The 24,689-nt window shown below is 37.4% G+C and overlaps 1 protein-coding gene across 2 annotated transcripts in view; it reads left to right on the plus strand.

Annotated features, from left to right (window-relative positions):
* Positions 1–24,689, plus strand: part of LOC135210335 (proteoglycan 4-like) — a 167,948-nt gene that overhangs the window by 89,211 nt on the left and 54,048 nt on the right. The window contains exons 5-9 of one of the 2 annotated variants that reach the window (XM_064243222.1): positions 13,346–13,543; positions 13,816–13,956; positions 14,618–14,754; positions 16,307–16,449; positions 23,586–23,725. In XM_064243222.1, coding sequence (XP_064099292.1) covers positions 13,346–13,543; positions 13,816–13,956; positions 14,618–14,754; positions 16,307–16,449; positions 23,586–23,725 — 759 coding nt within the window. The remainder of the gene's footprint in view (positions 1–13,345; positions 13,544–13,815; positions 13,957–14,617; positions 14,755–16,306; positions 16,450–23,585; positions 23,726–24,689) is intronic. The other variant, XM_064243223.1, reaches the window with a different exon arrangement.

The following is a 24,689-nucleotide window of genomic DNA, read 5'->3' on the forward strand; positions in this document are numbered from 1 at the left end:
ATGATATAAAAACATTTTAAAAGCACTCTTCACTTAGTGACTTTATTAGAATGTGTCTTAGTGATGAGTGATTATATACTATATCAGTTATTTTTATTTTCAGTATTGTCGAAATGTGGTTGATGTTCAATGTATTGGAAACATGTTTGATTTTAGAAAATGTCTTACTGTATTTAAGGTGTGCTGTGACGTCATAGAAGACAAGATGGCGAAGACATGTAGTGGAAAGATAAACAATAACAAAGCGTGCAGTAGGAGACACGTAGATCTTGTGTTTGGTATGGTAGTAGAGAGCTCTCTGTCTTGTAGGAGTTTGGGTTTGTAAGTCGGGTTGTGGTGCTGTTCAAAGTTTTAAGCTTGAGTATACTAGGACTGAAGAAAGTGAACAGGTGGGTAGATAGCACATTTGTGTCACAAAGGAAAGATTAGGCTAGGGAAATATTCAAACTGATAGCAGTAGCGTGGTCAATTAAAGACGGTAGGATCAGATAGTGAACAAAGGGAGATGAGATGGAGAAGGGATTGTCAGAGATGTAGCGGGATACAAGACGAGTTCAAAGGTTGGAGAGGACAAGTCGAAGATTGGCTAGTGGCGTGTGAAGAAGTAAAGTATCTGGGGATAGAGATAAGAATGAGCTTAAAAGGGAAAGCCCTAGAGGTTGTGGAAGGAATAGAGATGAACTTAGGGTGCAGAGGGTTCAAAGATAATTCTGTCCAAACTGGATGAAGTTTATCCAAAAGACACGCTTATGGAGAATTACAGTAAAACGGAAAACTATTTTAAAATAGGAAGAGAGTCTAGTGAAAAGATGAGAGATTTTAATTAGGTATGAAAAGGTAGAATCAGTGTAACAGAGCAATTGGGAAAAGCATGCTTGAAGGAGAAGCTAAGGGTTTTCATGTATTAGAACAAGCAGATCTCACAGAAAATCAGAAAGTAATTATATTAACACGTTGTGGTCAAAGAAAGTTAGAATATAAAATAGTGTCACAAATAATGAAAAGAATATTTGAGGGATTAGGGGATAGAGAGGAACGGGAATGGTGGGGGTCAGAAGGCAATATGAATGGGGGAGAGAGGGAAAACCAGAGATATCGGGGAAAATGGAATTGAGGTAGGGGGGAAGAAATCCTATAAGCAAAGAATGGAAAGTAACATTATTTGTAGTAATATGCAAATCAGAATGGCATTGGGCTAGGGATTGTCCTCAGAATTTTCAAAATAGGAAGAAAATAGAAACCAAACAATAAGAGGAAAATAAATAGAAAACAGAAACTGAGCCAGAAGTTCATGTAGAAGAAGTTTAGTAAAATAGCAAGAAGTCTTGGGAAATGGTTTTTTTGATGCAATTTTAGACACAGGATGCAAATTGACAGTTAACGGGGAATTGTGACCAGCACGCATTGTCATGGGTTTGAGTCACAAATTGTTGAGGAGAATGGAAGATACTAGGACAGTCTAATAAAGTATTTAATTTTAGTGTGTTGTCTTATCAGTGAAAAGGAGTACAGTAATGGTATTGAAAAACAAGAAGTTTTATTTGAAGACAGAAATTCTGCAGGGTGATAATGGATAGATCATAAATTGGAAAGAAAATTGTGTTATAACAGAAGTATTAGGGGAATGAAGGTAAAGTTAAGAGAAGATAAACAGGGTCATTTAAGATTACCAATAAGGAGGAGGAAGGTAGAAAAAGAATTGTTACTGGAGGGTTGGAAGGGAAAGAATCTGAGGGAAATTAAAGGCACAATGATGAAATTACATAAGGACAAAAGAAACCACCTAAACCAGTAGTAAGATTTTCGTGGAGTAAAACTTTTAATGAAGTTGTGTAGCAATGGATTTGGGAGAGATTGAAGAACGTTTTTGGTAATGGTAGATATGGCAATGAGGTATTGTCAGGCTTTTTGGATAAAAGATAAGAAACCATAAACTATAAGACACTTCTTGATGATTGGTTTGCTATATTTGGGGCACCTTCCAACACATTGTCAGACAATGGAGAAGAATTTCAAAATGAAAAGGAAGGAGGATGGCAGAAAGATGGAATATTAAAGTATTAACCACACCATCGGAATCTCCATGGAGCAACGGATTATGTGAAAAGACGGTAGGCTATATAATCAAAGAAAGTTTAAGAAAGATGATGGAGGATGAAGAAGTGGATTGGTCCCCAGCGTTAAGATGGGTAGTGAGTGCTAGGAACTGCTTAATAAATAATGGAAGTTTCTCTCCTAACCAATTAGTATTTGGAAAAAACCTTTCCTTGTGTAATCTAATGGAAGAACATTAAAAGTCCTGCAAGCAGAGAGAAAGGTATGGAAGGGAGTATGGTAGGGACACTGAATCCAATGCATAAGGCCCAGAAAAAGTGCTTATCAAAAATGAGTTTATGTAATAAGATTTAGAATTTCCTTAATTAAAAGCGTCGGCGGAGAACATAAATTTGAAGAAACAGTAGTGGGAGGTGAGGTTTCTATAAGAGAGAAAATTAAAATAAATGGAGAGGACCTGCTCAGGTAGTGGGAGCATCAGGAAAAACAATAGTAGTAAAACATGGGGATCCTTTAGGATCCTTTAAGAGAAGTAGCTAGAATACACGTTACTAGGATTCAAAACACTTATCACCAGAAATAGAAAAGATACCTAAAATAGATAAATCACATGTGAAAGGTAGATCCTATGGCTCAAATGAAGGTAACGTAGATAAGGCAGGAAGGAAAGGATATAATACAAGGCTGGAGAAGGAATGCAGACACAAGAGGCTCTAGAAAGAGATGTGGAGGACCTCAGTGGCGTGATCAGTATGGTCTTGACCTGCCACCTCGGTGGCCGCGAGTTCAATTCTCAGGCGTTCCATTGACGGGTCGAGATGTGTATTTCTGGTGATAGAAGTTCACTCTCGACGTGGTTCGGAAGTCACATAAAGCCATTGGTCCCGTTGCTGAATAACCACTGGTTCCATGCAACCTAAAAACACCATACAAACAAACAAACAAACAAACAGAAAGAGATGTGGTAGTGGAAACAATGGAAGATGACAGAGAAAGTGAGTTAATAGAAGAGATACCCAAATTAAAAAAAGGGAAATAGAGTTAGAGCAGTAAACAATGATACAGGACACGTTGAAGAATGGACTATATTAGGTCTTCCAGGAAAAAGATCAAGCAAATCTTGGGCTGATTCGTACAATGTACAAGACTCGCGGTCAGGTGACAAGGGATGGGTTAACTTATGGGATTATAGTCATGTAGAAGAAATTGAAGATGAAGAAGATGTGTTGCTAGGATTTAAAAATAGAAGCGTTATGGAAGCTAAAGAAAAAGAACTACAAAGTTGGAGAGAAAACAAGGTATATGAGGAGATAAATGACGGACAAAAAGCTATATTTACAAGATGGATAGTAACTGAAAAGTAAAAGTTGGGGAAAGGATATGTAAAGCAAGATTGGTAGCTAGAGGTTTTGAAGAATAGATGGCTGAATGGGAAAAAAATGCTCATACATGCAATGCTGGAATTTTAAAATGATAAAATTGATAGATTGGAATTGTTATACATTGGATGTCAAAACTGCATATTTACAAGGTGATAAAATGCAAAGAGAAGTATATTTTAAATCCACCTAGAGAAGATGGTTGGAGTAGATTATGAAAGTTGAAGAAAACTGTTTATGAGCTCAAGGACACAGCAAAAGCATGGTCTTGTAAGGTGGTAAAAGTAGTGGAGGAGCTTAAAACGAGAAATAGACTGGAACCTAGTATATATTCCTTTGGAAAAAAGACAATAAATTGAATGGTATTTTATGTACGCATGTAGATGATTTTTGCTACAGAGGAATTGAAGGATTTTTAAAGGAAACCATTGGGAAATTGAAAGGGAAATTGCAAGTAGGAGAACAAAAAAAGTTTAAGTATATAGTAGAACAGAAAGAGAATAGATTTTGTCTTAATCAGTTGCAGTATATAAATTCTATAAGAGAACCAAAAGCTAGGAGATTTACAGTTAATCGAGTGTTAGGACAGGAGTTGACAGAGTACAAATCAGTGGTAGGACAGTTGAAGTGGGTATCACTACATACCATGCCAGAAATATCACATGGGTTAGTGAATTAAGTAAAGCCTTTAAAGAAGGAATGACTCAAGATATGAAGCTTATTAAAATTGTGAGAAAAATGAAGAACATAATGGGAGAAGTTACAATAAGTGAGATGGAAGAAGAAAAGATTTATTGGGAAGCCTATGCAGATGTTCATTTGAGAATGTAGAAGATGGCCACACTTAATTGGGTTATGTTATATCCTTAACAGATGGTAAGAGGAAAAGTTCCATATGATGGAAATTCAGAAAATCATGGCGAGTAGCAAAATCCACCATTGAAGCAGAAGCTCTTGAGAGGGGGGGGAGGCTATAGGAGGGCTGATATATTTTAAACATTTTTAGGAAGAGATAGTAGGAGGGAGAAAAATAGACGCGTTGATTAGTAGTGATAGTAAAACACTAATGACTGCAATAAAATCAAGTATTGGTGTAATTGGTAAGAAATTACAATAGATATTGTAACAATAAGGGAAACAATATAATCTGGGGAAATAAAGGAGGTAAAAAATGAGAAATTATGTATAGGATTAAGAGTTGGAGAATATAGGAAATTAGAGGGGATTATATTAGGAAGAGGTTGGAGGGAGGGAGAAAGAGATAAGTATGATTATATTTATCAGTTTAGTAAGAGTTGTTTTATTTTTATTTTCTGTATTGGTGAAATGTGGTCGATGCTCAATGTATGGAAATGTGTTTGATTCTAGAAAATGTCTTGCTGTAGTTAGGTTATGTTGTGACGTCATAGAAGACAAGATGGCGGCAACATGTGGTGGAAAGGTAAACAGCAACAAAGTGTGCAGTAGGGGACGCACAGATCTTGTGTTTAGTATGGTAGCAGAGAGCTCTCTGTCTTGTAGATGTTTGTGGGTTGTAAGTCAGGGTGTGGTGTTGTTCAAAGTCTTAAGCTGAGGTATACTGGGGCCAGAGAACGTGAACATATTGCACATTGTGTTACAAAGGAAAGATTAGGCTAGGAAAATATTCAGAATGAGTGGTGAGAAAACTGGCATGAGAATTGTCTCAGTGAGTTGCCCCATTGCCAAAACTTGTGCAAAAATTCCAGCTAGTTTATGGAGTCATTTTAAATGTTATTTTGTTCATGAAACTTACCTGACAGATATATATATAGCTGTATTCTCCAAAGTCCGACAGAATTTCAAAATTCGCGGCACACGCAGTGGGCGGCCAGGTGGTAGTACCCATTCCCGCCTCTGGGAGGCGGATATCAGGAACTATTCCCATTTTCTATTCATATTTTTTCTGTCGCCGGTCGGTAAACAACTGTTTACAGACCTCCGCCTAGGATTTTGAAACTTCATTAGCCGCTTAAGTATCCTAATTATTCTTTCAATTATTGACTTGGATTTGTGGCTAGGCATACGCTATCGTAAATTTTTTCATTGCATATGATGTCTGAAGCTAGTTAGCCTAGTTTCAGACTTTGTTGTCTGCATGGGGTAGGGTGAGGCTACCGGAACTTTCGGTAGACACTCTTAGTATATATGACGTTTACATGTTTTCTTTGCATAAGTTCAATGTAATTAGTGTAATGTGTGACTTACGGAAGAAGTAGGATTCATGTACGCATTTTAGAGCGTGTTAGAATCAGGAGTTTTCCTCCACAGTAAACAGAAGTTAGAAAGAATGAACCTTCTAACCTCCTGTAGATTTTATTTTGCCTAACCCTGTGGTATGGCTTACGGGCCTAGAAGAAGTGTCTGCTAGAGGATTACATCAAGTAATCTTAGACTAAAGTGCTCGCTCTCCAATCAGTGTTGTGAAGTGTAGTGCCCCTTGTGTTGTGGAGGGGGCGTCAGATCGGCCCCAATAATGCCTCTAGGCCTGGACCTCTGTCGGACTCCCAGGACTCAGGGAGAGGGCATGTCGAAAGCCGCAAGAGGGTTACGGGGGCTCCCCACCGATCTGGCGTCCCTTCGGCAGAACCTGTTGACGCTTCCCAGGCTGCTAAAGATCGTGCACGTGCACGAATCTTGAAGGATTGCTTCTCGCCTCCAGGCGTCCTCCCCGTGCAAGGGTTGGAGCTCTCGGAAGGACTCGCGCCCTCTAAGAAGCTTTAGAGAAGAGGACGCTTCACGTCCTCTCTCTCGTTAGGAGGGAACGTCAGATCGGCCCCATAACGCCTCTAGGCCTAGACCTCTGTCGGACTCCCAGGAAACCAGGGAGAGGGCATGTCAAAAGCCGAAGGAGGGTTACGGGTTTTTCATGCTGATCTGGCTTCCTTTCGGCAGGTCCTGTTGTCGCTTCCCAGGCTGCCGAAGATCAAGCACGTGCACGAATCTTGAAGGATTGCTTCTCGTCCTCCGAGGCGTCCTCCCCACACAGGGTTGGAGTTCTCGGAAGGACTTGCGCCCCTAAAGAAGCTTTAGAGAAGAGGACGCTTCACGTCCTCTCTCTCGTCACGAGAGGATGAAAGAGTAAAGAGACCACATTTACCCTTTTAGAAGAATGCACTGGCTCTTTTCCTAAGGGACATATTAAGGAGGCTCATTCATCTTGCCAGAAGAGTGATTTGAGCCTCCGCGAGTGAACGCTCGTTTATACATTATTAAGGAGGCTCATTCATCTTGCCAGAAGAGTGATTGAGCCTCCTGCGAGTGAACGCTCATGAAGTTAGAGCTGTTTCAACCTCGCTAGCATTCCAAAAGAATTTGGTAATCAAGGACATTCTAGATTCCACCTTTTGGAGGAGCAACTCAGTATTCGTCTCCTCTCCTCATGGCGCTCCGTATACGTTATGTAACGTTCGCTTTACTTCGAAAAAGCAAGCTGATAAGTTTGACGTCCGGCAAGCTGCTTTGCACAGTCAAACAACTTATGTCTCTGGTTCGGCATAAGAAGGGCAATTTAGACGTGAGGAAGCTTTTGGAGGTGCTCGACGTCCTATAAGTAGAGACATTCTCCAGGACGCTCGGCAAGCACCTTGCGAGGGTGTCTTTCGGACGCTCGGCGTTCCTTTGCTGAGTGCGTTTCTGGAGATGTTCTTTTGCATTACTAAGACGCAAGTTGTCGCACAGGCGGCCACTGTCTTTGTAAGAAGGTATGAAGGTCTTTAAGGCCCGTCTTGAAGACGAAAGCCATACGTCGTCCTTTAGTGTTCACACACTTCAGGAGCAGCATGCGGCTCTCCATGGAGACTCGCATGAGGACGTCCCTTGAAAATATTCCAACGTCATACGCAAAACGCGGTTCGTCATAACAATTGAGATGTTGGCAAGGGTCGCTCGCCAGGACGCCTCTTGGCGGGCCTTGCATGCATCAGGGTGCTCAACGAGTTCCTCTCTGAAGCGTCGTTCAGAAGACTTGGTGTTCTCTGCTCAGACACGCTCGTAGCTAAGCAGGACGTTTTTTGAGGACGCTCAGCAGGACGCTTTTGAGGACGCTTTCCAGGACGCTTTTGAGGACGCTCGGCAGGACGCTAAGCAGGACGCTTTTGAGGACGCTCGGCAGGACGCTTTTGAGGACGCTCGGCAGGACGCTTTTGTGGACATTCGCCAGGATGCTTCGGTGGAAGCTAGGCAGGACGCTTTGCGAGAGAAAAGACTTGTAGAAGGCGTCTTATTTGCTGTTCAGGACGTTTCTTAGGACGCTTGACGCTTTCTAAACGCTCGTCAAGAGAGGTTTTTTCAGGAACTCTCCACAGGACATTCCTTTACAGAAATTTTAAAAAAGGATTCGGAGTTAGCGGAGAGACATACCCGAATTTTTTCTTCGATCCCTCTTTCCTCTTCTTCGATTTCTCTGAGAATCGGGAAGATTATATACTCGGATTCCTGGGTGACTTTCGGTCATGTTAAAGGGGTTTCCCCTATTAGCAAAGTGCTAATAGTTTTGTCAAGTAAGGACGTTTTCCCCATTGTCAAGATACTAAACGTTTTGTCATTTAAGTGGGGGACCCCTCATAAATGGGGTAGTTCGCATTGACATAGATTTTAACGTTTTTATCGTTTAAGCGGATAAACTCATTAACAAATTTCGGAAGAGCTCTCATTCATTTTCAGAGGCTCATCCGGGGAGTAAGAAAAAGACTTGTAGACTAGATCCAGGAAGTCTTATGTCCAATATCATAAGAACATTGAACGGTCCTTTTCGATCCTCGGTTCTCTCTTGATGATCTCTATTCGAATATTACTCCCTTTTCTTGGCAAAGAGTCAAGAGTCCTTTTTAAAAAGTCTCATTCATTAGAACGTGGACAGTCGTTTTCCTTTCTTTCTCTCTTCCTCGTCGAGGAAAGATGTAGTAGAGAATTCGATGTTCAAATTACTACAATACTTACGTAGTTTATCTTTGCGTCATTTTGCTAACGCATGGGTCAAGTCATATACGCATATCGTATTTACCTCTGCGGATAGAAGCCGAAAGAACTGTTGTTCTAATGTATTTATTTGACACTCCCTTCAACCTTCCAAGAGTTTCGGAGTAAGAACAACTCTTCAGGTTAGACGAGAAGTATTCTAATTGAACTGCAACACCAACTCAGCTTCTGTATTTAGCGAATTTTGTTTCGTTTAAATATGCCTGCTTGAGAGTTTCCTTTTGCTCGATAATTTCATACCTATCCCTTTGTAAAAGGAGTAGCTGGCAACTCAGGCAGATAGTGCGAGACGATGAACAAGGCTGCTGTTACTGTGATGATGATCTACGCAGTACCGGCTAGCTAGGTGTCATGCGCGGTTGGTTACGTCTCTCTCCCTTGCGGGAATGGCTGAATAAACCGTCTCTCTGCCCTACAATCATGGATTTTAGCCTCGGGTTGAGGAAATTTCTAGTAATCATGAATGAACATGCCTTCCGTTTACTTAGAAAATTTCAACAAGATATATCTTATACTTGTTCGGTGCGGGTTTACCGCACGGTAACAGAATTCTGTACGAATCTACCGCGGCATAGCACTATAATAATGCTTTCCTGCTTATGCAAAGCGCAGCCTTATTTAGGGAAGGAAGCAGGCTGAGTGAGGGAATGGATGAGTTTGCTGGGGACCATTTCCTCGCTGGAGAAGCTTGTTTTCCCTGAATAAACAGCAATTCAGACCTCTACAATTTTCCTCATGAAGAAATTGGAATAACATCAAAGATCTTGTAATAATTCTAATTTTCTCTCAACGGCTTGAGGATCACCTCGGGTGATAGCGAGAGGGTGCCAGACATCCGAACAGAGGAACAGATGTTCTGGCACATTGTCTGAAAGAATTGGAAGCCAAATTGGTCGGCTCTCCAGTTCCTCGAAGGAGTAGTTTGGATCGAGTGGCCCAAATCATCTCGGATAATTTCTCAGCTTCTGCTCATAGCTCAAGACGAGAGAATTGGTTATGGGCTTGGCACGGAATGTAACGATCCTCAAGAGGTTCGTTAAACTAGTGCACGTCCGTGCGGGTCTTCTCGATCGAAGGCAACAACTACTGACGTCTGAGTAATCCTCACTTAGAAGGATGTCGAAAGTGAGGAGAGACGAGGGCGTCCTTTCGTTAAGTTTTTCGTCATATTGAAGACGAAGGAGCTTCCTCTAAGTTGTTCCCTTATTCATGATCCTAGAGGATTAGCTTTAGTCGCCACATGTTGGCCTCTAAGAGGTTGGATTCACAGAGGTCAGGTAATTCAGAGAATTGTCCAAAGACCCTTCCCGAGAGAAACGGTGTAATCTAACATCGTCACTTAGTGAAGTATCTAATATCTCTCCTCTCTGAGTCTGAAGGCGTTCAGACTATCGAGAAGCGATAAGATCTTCAAGATTATTGGCAGTCTCTTGGCCAAGGCAAAGCAGTGCTGCCTATTTTCAGTGTTCAATCGGAGGGGGCCGTTTCTGGAGATAGTGAAGGGAAATGACTGTTCCTCCACCTCGACCTCTGTGAATTTCTTTATGGTTCTATCTTTCCGTATGAAGTATGAGATAAGATAGAAGTCCTAACTATTGTAGAATATGCAAATATGTTGTTGACGGCCTCTAGGCTCAGAGATTCGGTTCTGTCAAACAACAAAGCTTCACGATCTTTGAGGTCTGGGGAGATCTTGAAATTCTCTGGATCGCAGGTTCCGGCATGGAACTTAGACGTAGTCTGAGTTTCTGATGCCAAAAGCATTTCGAACCTATCCTTTCTGCGAACTTAATACACGTGACCAGAAAGGATAACATTCTAACCGCTCTACAGCCACGGCAAAGAGGGTTTTAGTGAGGTTTTAGCCATCATCAGAGGTTTTTAGCTTTAAAGGACATAATGCGGTCTGTCCTCTAAGCCTTCCTTTCTTGATAAGAACGAAAACCTGTCTAACCCTTGACCCGAAGGCTTGGAGACCAAGGGTATGGCACAAATTGTTGGGCAAGGGCATTAGAGAGTCCTGTGCCCTGTCGGGTCTCTCAAGTTTTATCTTGATAAAACTACTATGAAAGTCGAGGTCACGGACAATCTGCGGTGTTCCGTAAAAGACCAGACTGGTTCATGTCCAAGAACACCCTGGCATTATAGTCAAGGAGTTCTTTTAAGAAGTCTCATTCATTATGTTTGCATAAAGATTTGAGATTTTTCTTAATATGATGCTCAAGAGGTGAGGGCGCGGCCTCAAAAGCATTTCAACAGGGCATGACACTCAGTAACATCCTGAGTGCCACGCTTTAGCGAAGCAACTCTGTGTTCGCTTCACACTCCCGACGGGATGTGAAGACGACATTTGAGATCTGTAAGTCGCTAGGACCATACATATCCGTAGATATATTATTGGGGGCAGCAAGCAACACGAATCCTATCCTATAGAAAAGGGATAGGTGGTGTGCTTTTAACTTTGAAGGGTTGGTCGCTTGAGGCGCGTTCCTTTTCTTTAGCCTAGAGTTATGGAACTAACTTTGATAGGTTAGGTCAGGTGGTGGTTTTTAGCTTCGTTGCCCTCAGAAGTATGGTCATATGGTCTAGTCACATTGTGGTCACGCCCCCGTTGACAGATCATCTAGAGCGCACCAGCATTACAGGTCTCTACCTCGCTGGCAACTCTAGTAACGCAGAAGCAGACTTTGGTGACAGTAATCACGAAGTCGGCTATGCTAACAGGTGAGGAACCAAGATGTATATCATCTACTTAATTTAGTTTCCCAAAAATCCTATTCTGTCTCTTCCCACCATCCGAAGGTGGGATTCAGCTATATATATATCTGTCAGGTAAGTTTCATGAACAAAATGTTATTGTTATAATACAATTAAGTTTGTTCATACTTACCTGGCAGATATATATAATTAAAGTGCCCACCCACCTCCCCTCAGGAGACAGTGGCACTGATAAAATATGAATAGAAAATGGGAAATTACGTTCCTGATATCGCCTCCCAGCGGCGGGAATGGGTACTACCACCTGGCCGCCCACTGCGTGTGCCGCGAATTTTGAAATTCTGTCGGACTTCGGAGAATACAGCTATATATATATCTGCCAGGTAAGTATGAACAAACTTAATTGTATTATAACAATAACATATTTCTATTTTTTTATTAACTTTATAATGGAATAGTGCAACTACAGCTAACATTCTAAGATATTCACTATTGGATATGTCCATTGTTATTAACATCAAAGGAATTCTTATTTCTACAACTTGACAAAGCTATGAATTCTTTATTTTCAAAAGCATTCCATGTATGAATATTTTATAGCTGGGCATCAGGATGTCACTTTCTTTCTCCCTGACCTGGGGGATATTGGGGTGTATTGTTGATTTTCATATGTTGCAGCGGTAGGATTTGAAAGTGTTAGCGTGGTATGTTGTGCAGCAAGTTGGAGAAAGAAGTAGACCATTTAGGCTTGATGAATATTTGAATTAGTCTTCTAGTTTAAAGGGTTTGTTGAAGTATGAATGCATTGATTTTTTTTAAAAATGCAAAAAAAAAAAAAAAAAAAAAAAAAACTTGAAAATATTTACAACTTTGTTTGTCATGTGGCAGTGTAAATATGAAGTATATGTTATTTTATAGATTTTCCACACCACTCCCAAAAATGTTATTTGGTTAGTACAGTACTTTTTAGAAGTAAATTTCCTGAATTTTATTGTAGTATGTCCCATCAAAATCTTAAACACAATTTTCCCTTTGATAGTAGACAGCCAAGACCAGAGAGAAAGCACAGTAACTATGACCCTTGGTCCTTGCAACTCTCAACCATGGTCAGCGCCTTTATATATTATATATATATATATATATATATATATATATATATATATATATATATATATATATATATATATATATATATATATATATATATATATATATATATTATATATATATATATGTATATATATATTATATATATATATATATATATATATATATATATATATATATATATATATATATATATATATATATATATATATATATATATATATATATATATATATATATATATATTATATGTGTGTGTGTGTGTATATGTATAGAATTTTTTTACTCAGTTTTTCAAGGTTTCAATACTTTTCCACACAAGATATGCCTAAGCCTATGTGGGAGTGAATGTGGATTCTATATGAATCACAGTCTTGAAATTGGCAGAATTTTTCAGTGCCAGTAAAAGTTTTTTAAAATGCAAAAATTATCAAGTGGTTCTTGCAGTTAAAGATATTTACCAAAGGAACAACATATTCACTCTGTTAATATAAGGGGACTAGACATTAAAAAAATGGTAATCAATGGAAGGATCACAGAATGAACTATTTGGGCAAGAATTTTTTTTTTATATGTATGATGTTCTTTACTGTTTACTTGTTGAATGTAACAGGATCAGAAAAAATGCCTCACATGGGGAAGGGCTAGACTAGCTGAGGTTCTTTACCTGTTATACATTACAGTACATATAAGAAAAGAGTAGTAGCACTTGACATGGCAAAGGGCTAGACTAGCCTAGGGCAGTACAGCAGTTGAATTAAGAAAGACCTTCCCTTCCTTTTAAGAAAATGTCATTGATGGCATGGACCTGACATGCCAAAAAATGCAAGTTTTACTCTGCTTTTACATCTGTACCTGTATTTGAATACAGAAGAATTTTTTTCAGACCTAAAAATAATGCTGAGACACTGTGAATGGGAGGGAAGCATATTTGTAACTTGATTTAATAATAACTTGTATTCTAATGATTTCATAAAGAATTTTTTTTCTATTTCAGGAGAAGATTATAGTTGAAGCATTGTTAGGCTTGTAAAGTTAGCCATTGAAGCATTGTTCAGTTTAATCCAGTTTTAAATTTCTGTTTACAGTTTGCATTTTCTGAGGATGATGATGGGTATGCCTATCATGTATGTGCTATTGTCCATGATGCAGCAAGATATATGCCAGATTTACTAGATTACATGGCTGAAAAGCACAGTGGGCTTATTGTCAAGGCTGGAGTCATTGGTCACATTGGAAGAAACTCTGATTTGGAAACTTTTACCATGGGAAAATATAGAGATGAGGTAAATTTACCTGTGCACTCAGCTAGAGATTTTTTTTTTAACCAAATGCATTTAAAATATTACTCATGTTTTGTAATGCCTTTAGAACCTGTGGTTTTGATATTCCTTGAATTTATTTATAAAAGTAATTTTGGTATTTGGTAAGCAAACATTTTGGTATTTCATGATTAATTTCTGAGTAGAGAATAAAGTACATGAGTTTCATGCTTAAGCTTTCACTGATGAATGAATACAAGTACTTTATTGGTCATTTTCCACTTTTACTTTGCCAGGTCTACAAAAATTATTGCAATGGCACATTTCGTGCTGGCCCTCTTCACCAAGTCAGTGTTGTTGGAACTGTCCATGAAGAAGTTGGTGGTTATTTTCCACATTTTATTGCCATGATGGAAGAGAATCCATTCCTAAGACAAGTAAGTTTTATGGCACTTTTTATGTTAGGTTGGGGTTTTTTCTTCTGTATCCTGTGCGTAAGAATTTCATAGTCGAGGTGTATGCTGGGAGTCAGCTTTGAAATTATGGTAGTAGGTATTTTGTCCATTTGTCTGGCCCTGTCTTTAATTTTTATTCTCTTAATCTCTTATGGTGTCACATACTTTGATAGTCTTTCTGCTATGTTGACATCAGTGTTAGTATTACATAATTCTCTTCATTCACATTTTACAAGAGTGAATGAATACTAGTATTCCAGTGGAAATCAGTACCTGAAGAGTTAATGTCACAGTTTTGTAACATTTTTATTAGTGAAAATAATCCTTTAACAGGTTAATAATAAACAAAGCAGAAATGGCAGATGGAAAGATAAGAATAGCCCAATCTGTCACAAGGTTAAATGTACTTATCAGAAGTATAACACAACCTCTCTATGAGTCATGTTGGTACAGGGATGCGTTTGAAATTTTCAATATACAATGTCTTAGTAACTTTTAACAAGGTTTGTTTGATGACAGTTTTATGGGCCCACAGAACTTGATATGGTTATTCATAGGTCTAAACAGTTAAATTTTGGTGAGAATTGCAGTATATGTAACTTTTTTGTTTTTGTGTTTGAGAAGGTATTTTTACATTTTTCAGGCAATGCCGTGGGGTCCCATGTCTATAGTGAAAATGTCCTCACCCCAGCAAAGCAATGATGGTCCCATTCTCTGGATTCGGCTGGGAACAACTTATTCCAACAGCAGACTGGGTAAATCACCAGCTAAAAGGAAGAGGTTTGTAAAATTACTATGAATTATTTTTCCATTTTATGAGAATGTGGTGGTATTGAAGGGTATAGATCAGAGAAAGTTAACCCTTTTGCTGCACGGGACTGATCTCCTTATTCATCCAAAGGTCTCGTCTATGATGTAGGACTAAATATTCTCGGTCACAATTCTTTTGGTTTTAGTTTGGCAGCTCGTAATAAATGAGAACATTTGATTTCCAACTTACAAGATTACCTTAGGACAAGGGCTAGACCTTCAAATAACTATAAAAATGCATGAAGAATGTGTGATTTCTCTCGATAATGAAGTATTACTCAGGATTTTTATTTATGCATGATAGTATTACACCTGAATAGTAGTAGTACCTGAACTATTGACAGTTTCTTAAGGTGACGGCAGTGAATATGGTGATGATTATTATTATCGTAGTTATATTCAAGCAACCTTAGATCATTTTTAAATTTAAGTTTAATCAGAGATGATTATGAATCAAAGGAGGAAGCAGGTTTTTCAGCACCGTTGGTGTTGTGAGTAAAGTTGGTAAATAAAGAAAACATGATAAAATTTGTGTATAGAAGATCGTTGAAGATTCACTAAGTTTGTAAAACATTGGTGTTTTGAAACTTTTATGGTATATATAAATTCATATTTTCTAGGGAATGCCAAATAAATAAAGCACAGGCTACAATAAAATAACTGGCTTGGAAAAGGAGAGCAAAGCAAAACTCTGTTCTCCAAGGTGGTAAAAGAAAGACTGGCACATCGTGAGGGTGCTGGCTTGGTCAAAGACCAAACGGATATCCACATCCATGAGTTGTCAGATACCACAATTCCTTGTTTTTACAATCTTGGATTTTTTTTACTGGTTTCTAGCTAGCCCTAGAAGATTATCTTGTTGTAAGACCGAAGGTTTGTTAGCTATGAAAAATACAAATTGATTAAAAGATTTTTAATTTAATTTTTTGTGGGGTTTTTCAGAATTAAATTTTTGGCCAAAAACAAGCGTTTTTGATAATGATTTTCATACTGAATAATAAAAATGGCATTACTACAGTGTGTGCTTTATGAGTTATTACACTGAAATGAATAAGCAATAAAATCCACATAATTCAGTAGTAATTTGTATGATTACCTACATTTGCATATTTCATCACTTTTATAATTAAAGATTATAATAACGTAATAATACAATGTAATACTTTAACAGTAGTGAAATCAACAAAGAATCAAAGAACAAATACAAAAGGGAGAAAATTAGTCAGTTACATGATTAGCAGGACTATGGTCTCGTTACGAATGGTGATTACAGGCTCGCAGTGAAATGGTTAATAGATAACAGTTTGATATCAAGTAAATTGTCATCTTGAAATTCTTGTTGTAAAAAGTGACCCCTTGGTCTTTGCCACTCTCTCATAAATTTATGTTGCAGAAATCTTACATTTTTAATGCATTGAAAGGTATCCATAATATGCAATTTACCTTTTCACGTATGAATGTAATTGCTATATTTTTCATGAGAATTTGACCTTGTGATGTTGACTGTAAATTTTTCTCCAAGCAGGGCAGGTATAAACGAGTTAGAACGTCTCCGTTACTTACCTCGTGCCTCTAATGCCCGTGAAATGATGTTTGAAGATAGAACAAAAGCACACGCTGATCATGTGGGAGCTGGATTGGATAGGAAAACAACTGGTGCTGTTGGTAAGCTTTTGTTTATGGTTGTATTAATCTTATTAATAATACCAGATGTTATATTTGGAATGTTTTGCCCTACCACTTTTGTCATTTACCGTATATACTCGCGTAACGCGCGATCTCGCATATCACGTGACCCCCAGATTTTCACCCTTAAAAGATGATTTTATCACGTATCTCATGTATCGTGCGAGTTAAATTTACGAGACCAAGTAACAATGGGCTAACCTCTTTTCCTCTTTATCTATTCCATTTTTTAGTTAGGCTTAACCCCTTTTCCGTTTTCCTCTTTTAATCTTTTAATATACCATCTTCTAGTTAAGTTTAAAAAAAAGTAAAAGAGAATGCCAAAAGTATCGGTAGTTATGATATACTTGTTTGGAAAACGCATATATACAGCCAGGAACAACGGATTTGCTATGAACAACCAATCCAATAACAACCACCTTTTTGCTTGCATTTCAACCATCGTACAATAGTAAAAAATTACCATAGTTATGTTACAAATGACGTTAAGGAGAATAGGACTGATATATTTTTACATTACAGGCAGTAGTAGTCGACTTACTACCACAATTGATTATGACCAACCAGTCACAAATCGATTAGGACGTAAGTCGGCCCGTGTTAGTTTTCCGTAAGAATATTTCTATACTAGCCTAGCCTCAGTGGCGTGGTTGGTTTGGTGTTTGCTTTCTCACCTCGGTGGTCGCGGTGTTCGATTCCCGGCCATTCCATTGAGGAGTGAGAGATGTGTATTTCTGGTGATAGAAGTTCACTATCGCGACCGGGTTGTTCCGGAAGTTCACGTAAAGCCGTTGGTCCCGTTGCTGAATAACCACTGGTTCCATGCAATGTAAAAACACCATACAAACAAACAACTAGGGTAATAATCAGTACCATCTTTACATACAGGGTATATTCCGCCTAGCCTACACTTCACAGCATACTTTATACATATATGGCATAGTAATTATTAAGGGGATCTGCCTCTTGGGGGGGCGGGGATATCAAAACTATTGCCTGGAGCAATTATGTTTGCTACCCATTTATAAGTCACCTAATGGAAGTTACTACAAAAAGTTTCATAAATTTCTATCCATTCGTTTTTTTTTATATTAATTTTTTCCCCGATTTTTAGATGCATTGCTTTAAAACCCTAAGGCTTCCTTAGTTTTTAACTAAATTTTAATAACTAAAGCAATTAATACTCACAAAGAGTTGCTCTATCCAATGAATTGAGAAAGATTAAAAAAAGATAAAAATAATAAAAAAATTCATCGATATAGAAAAAATTATTTTTTTTATTTAATTACTTAATTAAAAAAATTCTACATAGAAATTGGAATAATTTGAAAATTCTTCCAATTTTTTTATATGTAAAATTTATCAAGGATTTCAATGGTATTTGAATTTTGAAAATAGGACAACAAATTAAAAAGCCTTAGGGTTTTAAAGCGACCCATATACTGAAAAACATAATTTTGAGATATCGCGTGTTAAAGTTTGCGTAATGAAGTTCTTAGTGAAAACCGCATAAGCATCAATATAAAAATTTACTTAAGCTTGATTTTCTTATTCTTACGGCATACTTCTATGTTATCTGGTCCCCCCACTTTAAAAAGTGATATTAAACCCCCCCAGGGGGTGGGTATCATGAGGCGCCACCCCACTCATTGTCGCCAGCTAGGCCTGGGAGGTGATGAATGCGCATGCTTCATCTTTGTGTTCTTCTTGTTATGTTTCTAAGTCTTTCTTTCAACCTTTCTCTAGCTAATGTACGCTTTCTTGGCTGCTTGAATAAACAAGAAAAAACGCTCTTAGATATGAAGAGTACTTGACAACTCTGGCTCAGAAGTGAACGTATGATTACATCAAAGGTATGCGGGTTACTGATGTGTTTGTGCAGCTGCTCCTCCTGCCTCTCTGCGTCAGAAAGCGTAGGATGGGAAAAATGTCCTACAACAAATATGATTACCTATGGAAAATTTATGTAAAACGCAACGGAACGAAAGGATATCAAAACATTGTATTTTTCGTGATATTTTCATTGCGGATACTTTCACAAAAAATCATTTTTGACCCACTTACAGATGAGCTACAGCACTAATATTTTACGTCTGGCTGTGGCACACATCAATGTTACCAGAAATGAGTAAAACTCGATTTCGCCCTCCGACCTCAAAATTGTCGTATTTCAGGCCTCCCAACTGAGGCGGTCCCCTTAATTACAACTAATTCTCTAGGTATAATGCACAATTGCTTATGATAATTCATTACAAAGAGAAATTAAATAACATTTAACAAGTTAGCCTTGCGTATACGATGATGATAACGTGGGTCCCCTGGTTACGATGGGTCCGGCTTACGACGTTCCGAGGTTACGACGCTTTTTCTTAAATATTCATTGAAAAATCCGCCCTGGGTTACGACGCTTGTTCCGAGGTTACGACGCTGACGCTTCCGACGCTCTGAGTTTACGACGCTTTTAAAAAACGCATACTATGATAAGAATCCTTTATAGTTTAGCACAGTTTCTCTCTCTCTCTCTCTCTCTCTCTCTCTCTCTCTCTCTCTCTCTCTCTCTCTCTCTCTCTCTCTCTCTCTTTTGTATTTTCCGACGAAATAATCACTAATTAGTGTATTTTGATGTTTATTTTCATGACTAAATACATTTCATAAAATATAAAATAAATCAGACTGCGATCATGAAGCCAACAAATACGTATGTATTTTTTAGAATTCTTCTTCTGTTTTAATATTATGTTACGTAATGTTTCATTATAGCTGTCAGTAACTCGGTATCTCCATAAAAATAATAATTCTCTCTCTCTCTCTCTCTCTCTCTCTCTCTCTCTCTCTCTCTCTCTCTCTCTCTCTTCTCTCTCTCTCTCTCTCTCTACTACAAAGATGTATGTTTTTTTTGTATGATAAATAAATGATTTACTATTTTCAAATATTAATATTAATTTATACAGCAATAATATCAATTCATTAAAGAAAATACCATAGTGAATTAGTAAGATTTTAGCTTATATTTAAAAAATTATGGAAGAATGAAGGAAATCCCAGTCTTCTCTGTAACCTTTTCCTCGAGATCCAGGTACTAAAACTGTCAGATATATCAAGTTCTGTGACAGCCAGGAGGGGGAAGAGCTGCAGTGTTGCAATCACGTGGTCCTGAAATTTCCCCCCCCCCCCCCTCGTCTCGTCTCTCTCTCTCTCTCTCTTCTCTCTCTCTCTCTCTCTCTCTCTCTCTCTCTCTCTCTCTCTCTCTCTCTCTCTCTCTCATTTACTGAGACTCGAGATTTTTTATGTACTTGTACTATGTGTTTTTAATACTTTCAAATAATAATAATAATAACTGTAATTACAAAATTCATATGTATAGTATTTTTTAAAGGAAATACACTACGTACCTAATCTATCCATGTCACTTTTAATTAAGGTTAACTCTCTCTCTCTCTCTCTCTCTCTCTCTCTCTCTCTCTCTCTCTCTCTCTCTCTCTCTCTCTTTTGCCACACAAGATAATAATGTGTCATAGTGGTAACTCCCTCCCTCTCTTTCGCTGGAAGCGTTATAAGTATTTTTGGAGAGAATAGAGAGAGATAAACACTATCTCTCTCTCTCTCTCTTTTACCGAGATGAAAGAATTTTTATGGTACTAGTATGTAAAATGTTTATTGATAATTTTAGTTATTTAATAATAATAATAATAACAATAATAATAATAATAAAACTTTAATTACAAAATTCATAATGGTCGTATTTTAAAGAGATGAAAATGACCTTTTCATTTCACTTGTAAGGATAATTCCTCTTTCTTACTGAGATGAGAGAATTTTTATGGTAGATGCACGTGTTTATTATATTTTCAAATAATAATAATAATAATAATAGAAGTAGTAATAATACGATAACTAATTTCAAAAGAAAATTCTTCCCTTTGTCTTTTTCTGTATCAATTTCCCTAACTCAACTCGAGTGACAATCGGAGCTTAATGCCATACAATGGTCAACGAAATTTAATGGTTTTTATGTAATTCTCTCTCTCTCTCGCTCCTCTCCTTCTCTACTCTCTCTCTCTCTCTCTCTCTCTCTCTCTCTCTCTCTCTCCTCTCTTACTGAGATGAGATCATTTTCATGGACATGTATGTAATAAGTTTATCATTAATATTTTCCAATAATAATACTTGTTAACTGTAAGTACAAAATTCATATCTGAGTATTTTAAATACAATAATCATTCCATTTCTCTCTTTTAAATACTGTAAGGACAATCTCTCTCCTCTTCTCTCTCCTCTCTCCCTCTCTCTCTCTCGCTCTCTCCTCTCTCTACTCTCTCTCTCTCTCTCTCTCTCTCTCTCTCTCAAGATACTTGTCATACATTTGGTGTTTCTATTTCTTCCTTTTATCTCTCTCGCTCTCAGCAAAAGAATTGATAGGCAGACAAGCATAATTGCACAGTCCTCTCTTTCTCTCTTTTCTGGAGAAATATATGTATTTATGGGAGGGGGAAAAAGTTGCCTACAGACGTTCATTTCAATCTATTGAAACCGTAAGGAGTTATTTCTCTCTCTCTCTCTCTCTCTCTCTCTCTCTCTCTCTCTCTCTCTCTCTCTCTTGTATTTTAATGAAAATATACAGTAATTTGTGAATACACAGTGTTGCACATGATAAAAGTAAATTAGTGATAATTTTAGAGATACGGCCCTAAAAAAAATTGCAAATTAGTAGTGAAATTTTCCCTGTGGACATGTTTTCAAGAACGTCGTTCCGGCTTACGACGATTTTCGGGTTACGACGCGTCTTAAGAACGGAACCCCCGTCATAACCCGGGGACCGCCTGTATATACGAATACAGTAGCCTAGCCTTCAGTATACTGTATACTACACGTACGATATAATTTAGTAATTTATTAATATAAGCCAATTTTGGAGGTTCAATGCATTCTGACTATGCCATATCAGTAGAAAAAAAAATGGATACGAAATGAGAATCCGATTCGGACGAACATCGGCATACCTAATTGAGCAATGTCAGGCTGCTGACGGCTAGTATATTAACGAAATAAAAGCAATGAATATGCATCATTTCTGTGATTCTTTTAAAAAGTTATACATTACAGTATCCAATGATATTGTATGTATTCTCATATTATTATATAAAAATTTTTTTAAAAGATCCATGGAAAAGATGCATATCCATTATGCTTGTATTTTATCATACGATGCTAATATATGATTATTACATACTCGAATTTTATGTCTATGTAAGATGCGACCTCCTTAAAATCAGCTCCAAAATTAGGGCTTCAAAAGTCGCATGATACGTGAGTATATATGGTACCCTTTTTAAAAATGATACAGTACAAGTATTTATATTGATATTAGATAAAAACAGTTGTTAGTTGACTGCAACTAAGGTATATTTTAAAATTTTTGTTTAAGTAAAGTAAGGTGGTACTATTAGATCTCTGTAGTTGGTTATACAATAGTTGAATCTTAACCCATTTTAAAGGTAAAGATTTTGCATAAGAGATCAGTTCCCATACATTTGAGTGTGTTTTCATGAGGACTGAAGTACCTTCAAATAAACCCTTTGCATGCTGAGAATTTTTGCTGAGGTCCAGCGTACTTTTCTATTCCTTGTTTTTACTATAGGGAACAGCAGAATGTATTGGTGATAAATTAAACTAAAAAAGCATTTTATTATATCCTCAGTAAATTGGACCCCAAGTCCAGAACCCTTATCTTGGAATTTTATATACTTTTCCAAGGGCCTAACTGCTAAATTCAAACTAATTAGACAAATAAGAAATGTAGAGAAGAAAATACTCTGTGCACAACCTAGCCTAAGAATGGGAGATACTACATGAATATAAAAAGTATTACAATGGCATGTAGTAGAGTTGAATAAAGCTAAAACAATTGGTGACTATAGATAATGAGTAGATCAAAGTTGCTAGAAACATGAGAAATATCAGTATGTATTTTGCCTTCCATGGTGAAAAATGCACTGTAATGACTGTAATGTATGATATAATAACTCCTCCGAGGCATTACCCTATATATATTGTTTATTCAGCTTTTAAACACATATGTATAAGTTTTTTGTGTTACCTTTCACAAATTTCGTTTTTTATGATGTTATGCAATAATGGATTTCTATATGCTGGATTGAATTTCAAACTCACTATCCCCAGTAAATGTTCATCAAACTGTTACTGTTACAAACTGACACAACACCAAACTCTCATTTCATGTGTATTTCTGGTGATAGAAGTTCACTCTCGACGTGGTTTGGAAGTCACGTACAGCCATTGGTCCTGTTGCTGAATAACCACTGGTTCGATGCAAAGTAAAAACACCATTCAAACAAACAAACAAAACTCATTTCACGAATTAGTATTTGAACACCAAATTTCACTGTCATCCACTAATAATCAAATTCCACTTTCAGTTCTCATTACTGAACAACACTTGTCACTAAGGATTTTCTGAACAGTTGCCTAAATAGAGAGGGCACAACTTTCTTTGTTGATAAAATTGTATCTTAACTAATCAGAATTGCTTCAGAGGTATACTTGAAGTAGCTGCAAAAGTATCCAAGTGATATAGCAGAATAACAGAATTCAGCCATCCTCCTCCTCAAGCTGTCTGCTGCTAACTCCCAATCTTCCACTGGCAGTCAATTAAACCATACAAGGGTATAATTTCCACTTTCCTCTGAGGGTGTGGTTGGGAACTCACAAGTATATCTCAGCTGTATAAAAAAATAAACTTGCAATTATAGCGTGAAGTTAAAACCAAAGAAATAAAGTTTATGCATACAAACTTCACTACTATAACCAATTTAGAAAATATGCCCAAGGTCAATACACAAGGACATGGTGCAAGTAGTGAAGGACATAAAATATTTATAGAGCAGGGAAGAAAGATCATAGAGAATTGAGCTGTGGTATAATTTGTAGGATAAAAAGGGGTTTCCTGCTGTAAATTATTGCAGTTCTGTCAGATTAAGTACTACTGTGATAAGTTTTGCTATCCAGGCCCTTAAAATACGTCGACTAATTTGAGCTGATAAAAAATATTTTATACCATCCTTTTATGCATTGCTGATTCCCTTTCAATATTTCAGGAGTGTTGAAGGCCGTCCATTGTGGTAGAGAAAGCACCCACAATCGTGTCGTTAAAGACGTTGTAGCATTTGATGCTCATGACTTCAATGAAGTGGTTGAAAAACTCAAGTTGGATCTCCATGAACCACCCATATCACAGGTATGTTCTATTATTTTTTTTTTTTTTTTAAGGTGAAGTGGTAAAGAGCTCTAAAGTGCTTAGTACTACTGTAGTGCTCTCTAGTTTGTCGTCAGAATTTTTCCATGTTCTCCAGATCTGTATAGAGTTCAGTGAATGTGAGATCATTTTCTCATGATGGATGATGGCTAGTGATTTTTAACCATGGTATGCTCTTTACTGACTGAAAATTGTTTCTTTAGTTGAAAACAATACGTGGACAAACTGATAGTGTTCATTCTTGTAGTTTGCATCAATATAGAAGAGTATTCTCCTTAGCCCTGTGCTGGTGTATCAGGTAGATTACGATTGATTACAATGTTATATTGTTCCTTGGTAATCCACCTAAGTTAGTGGCTGGGATGGAAGTACTTTTTTTTTTTTGGTGTACAACCAGCCTACCAGCCTAACATTAATAGTAGGTTGCCACAGGTACAGTAATTTATGGTTTAGGACTGGTTGAACAAAATAAGATTATCTAAGTGCGAACTTAAATCTCCATTAAAATTGATCTAAATTGTCCTCTGTAGTAAAGAATTTTATGTAAGCCACTTTTTTTCTCTGGACAATAAGTAACAGAATTATCAGTGAAATGTACATAAGTAGATTATTGATGATTATCCCCAATTCATTTGTCCATGTCCAGTGACATATATATGGGGATTTGGAATAACCTACCTACTTAATCCCATGTGTTTGTGTGTTTGGGATTTGTTTTGCTCTTAAATATATTTACAGATTTCTAAATATAGTTACACCTTAAATATATTTGAATATAGTATATGCGGTGTTTGCTAGAACCGCACTGGATGATGCACAATGACTATGGTGTCAAAGTTGCTAGTTGCTTACTTCATATACTCATTTATCATGCAATTTTCTGTGACCAAATTTTTATCATAATTATGGGGATTGCTTCATGTGTGAAGTATAATTGTGTGCAGGG

This window comes from Macrobrachium nipponense, chromosome 39, assembly GCF_015104395.2.
Source record: "Macrobrachium nipponense isolate FS-2020 chromosome 39, ASM1510439v2, whole genome shotgun sequence".
Classification (NCBI taxonomy): Eukaryota; Metazoa; Arthropoda; class Malacostraca; order Decapoda; family Palaemonidae; genus Macrobrachium; species Macrobrachium nipponense.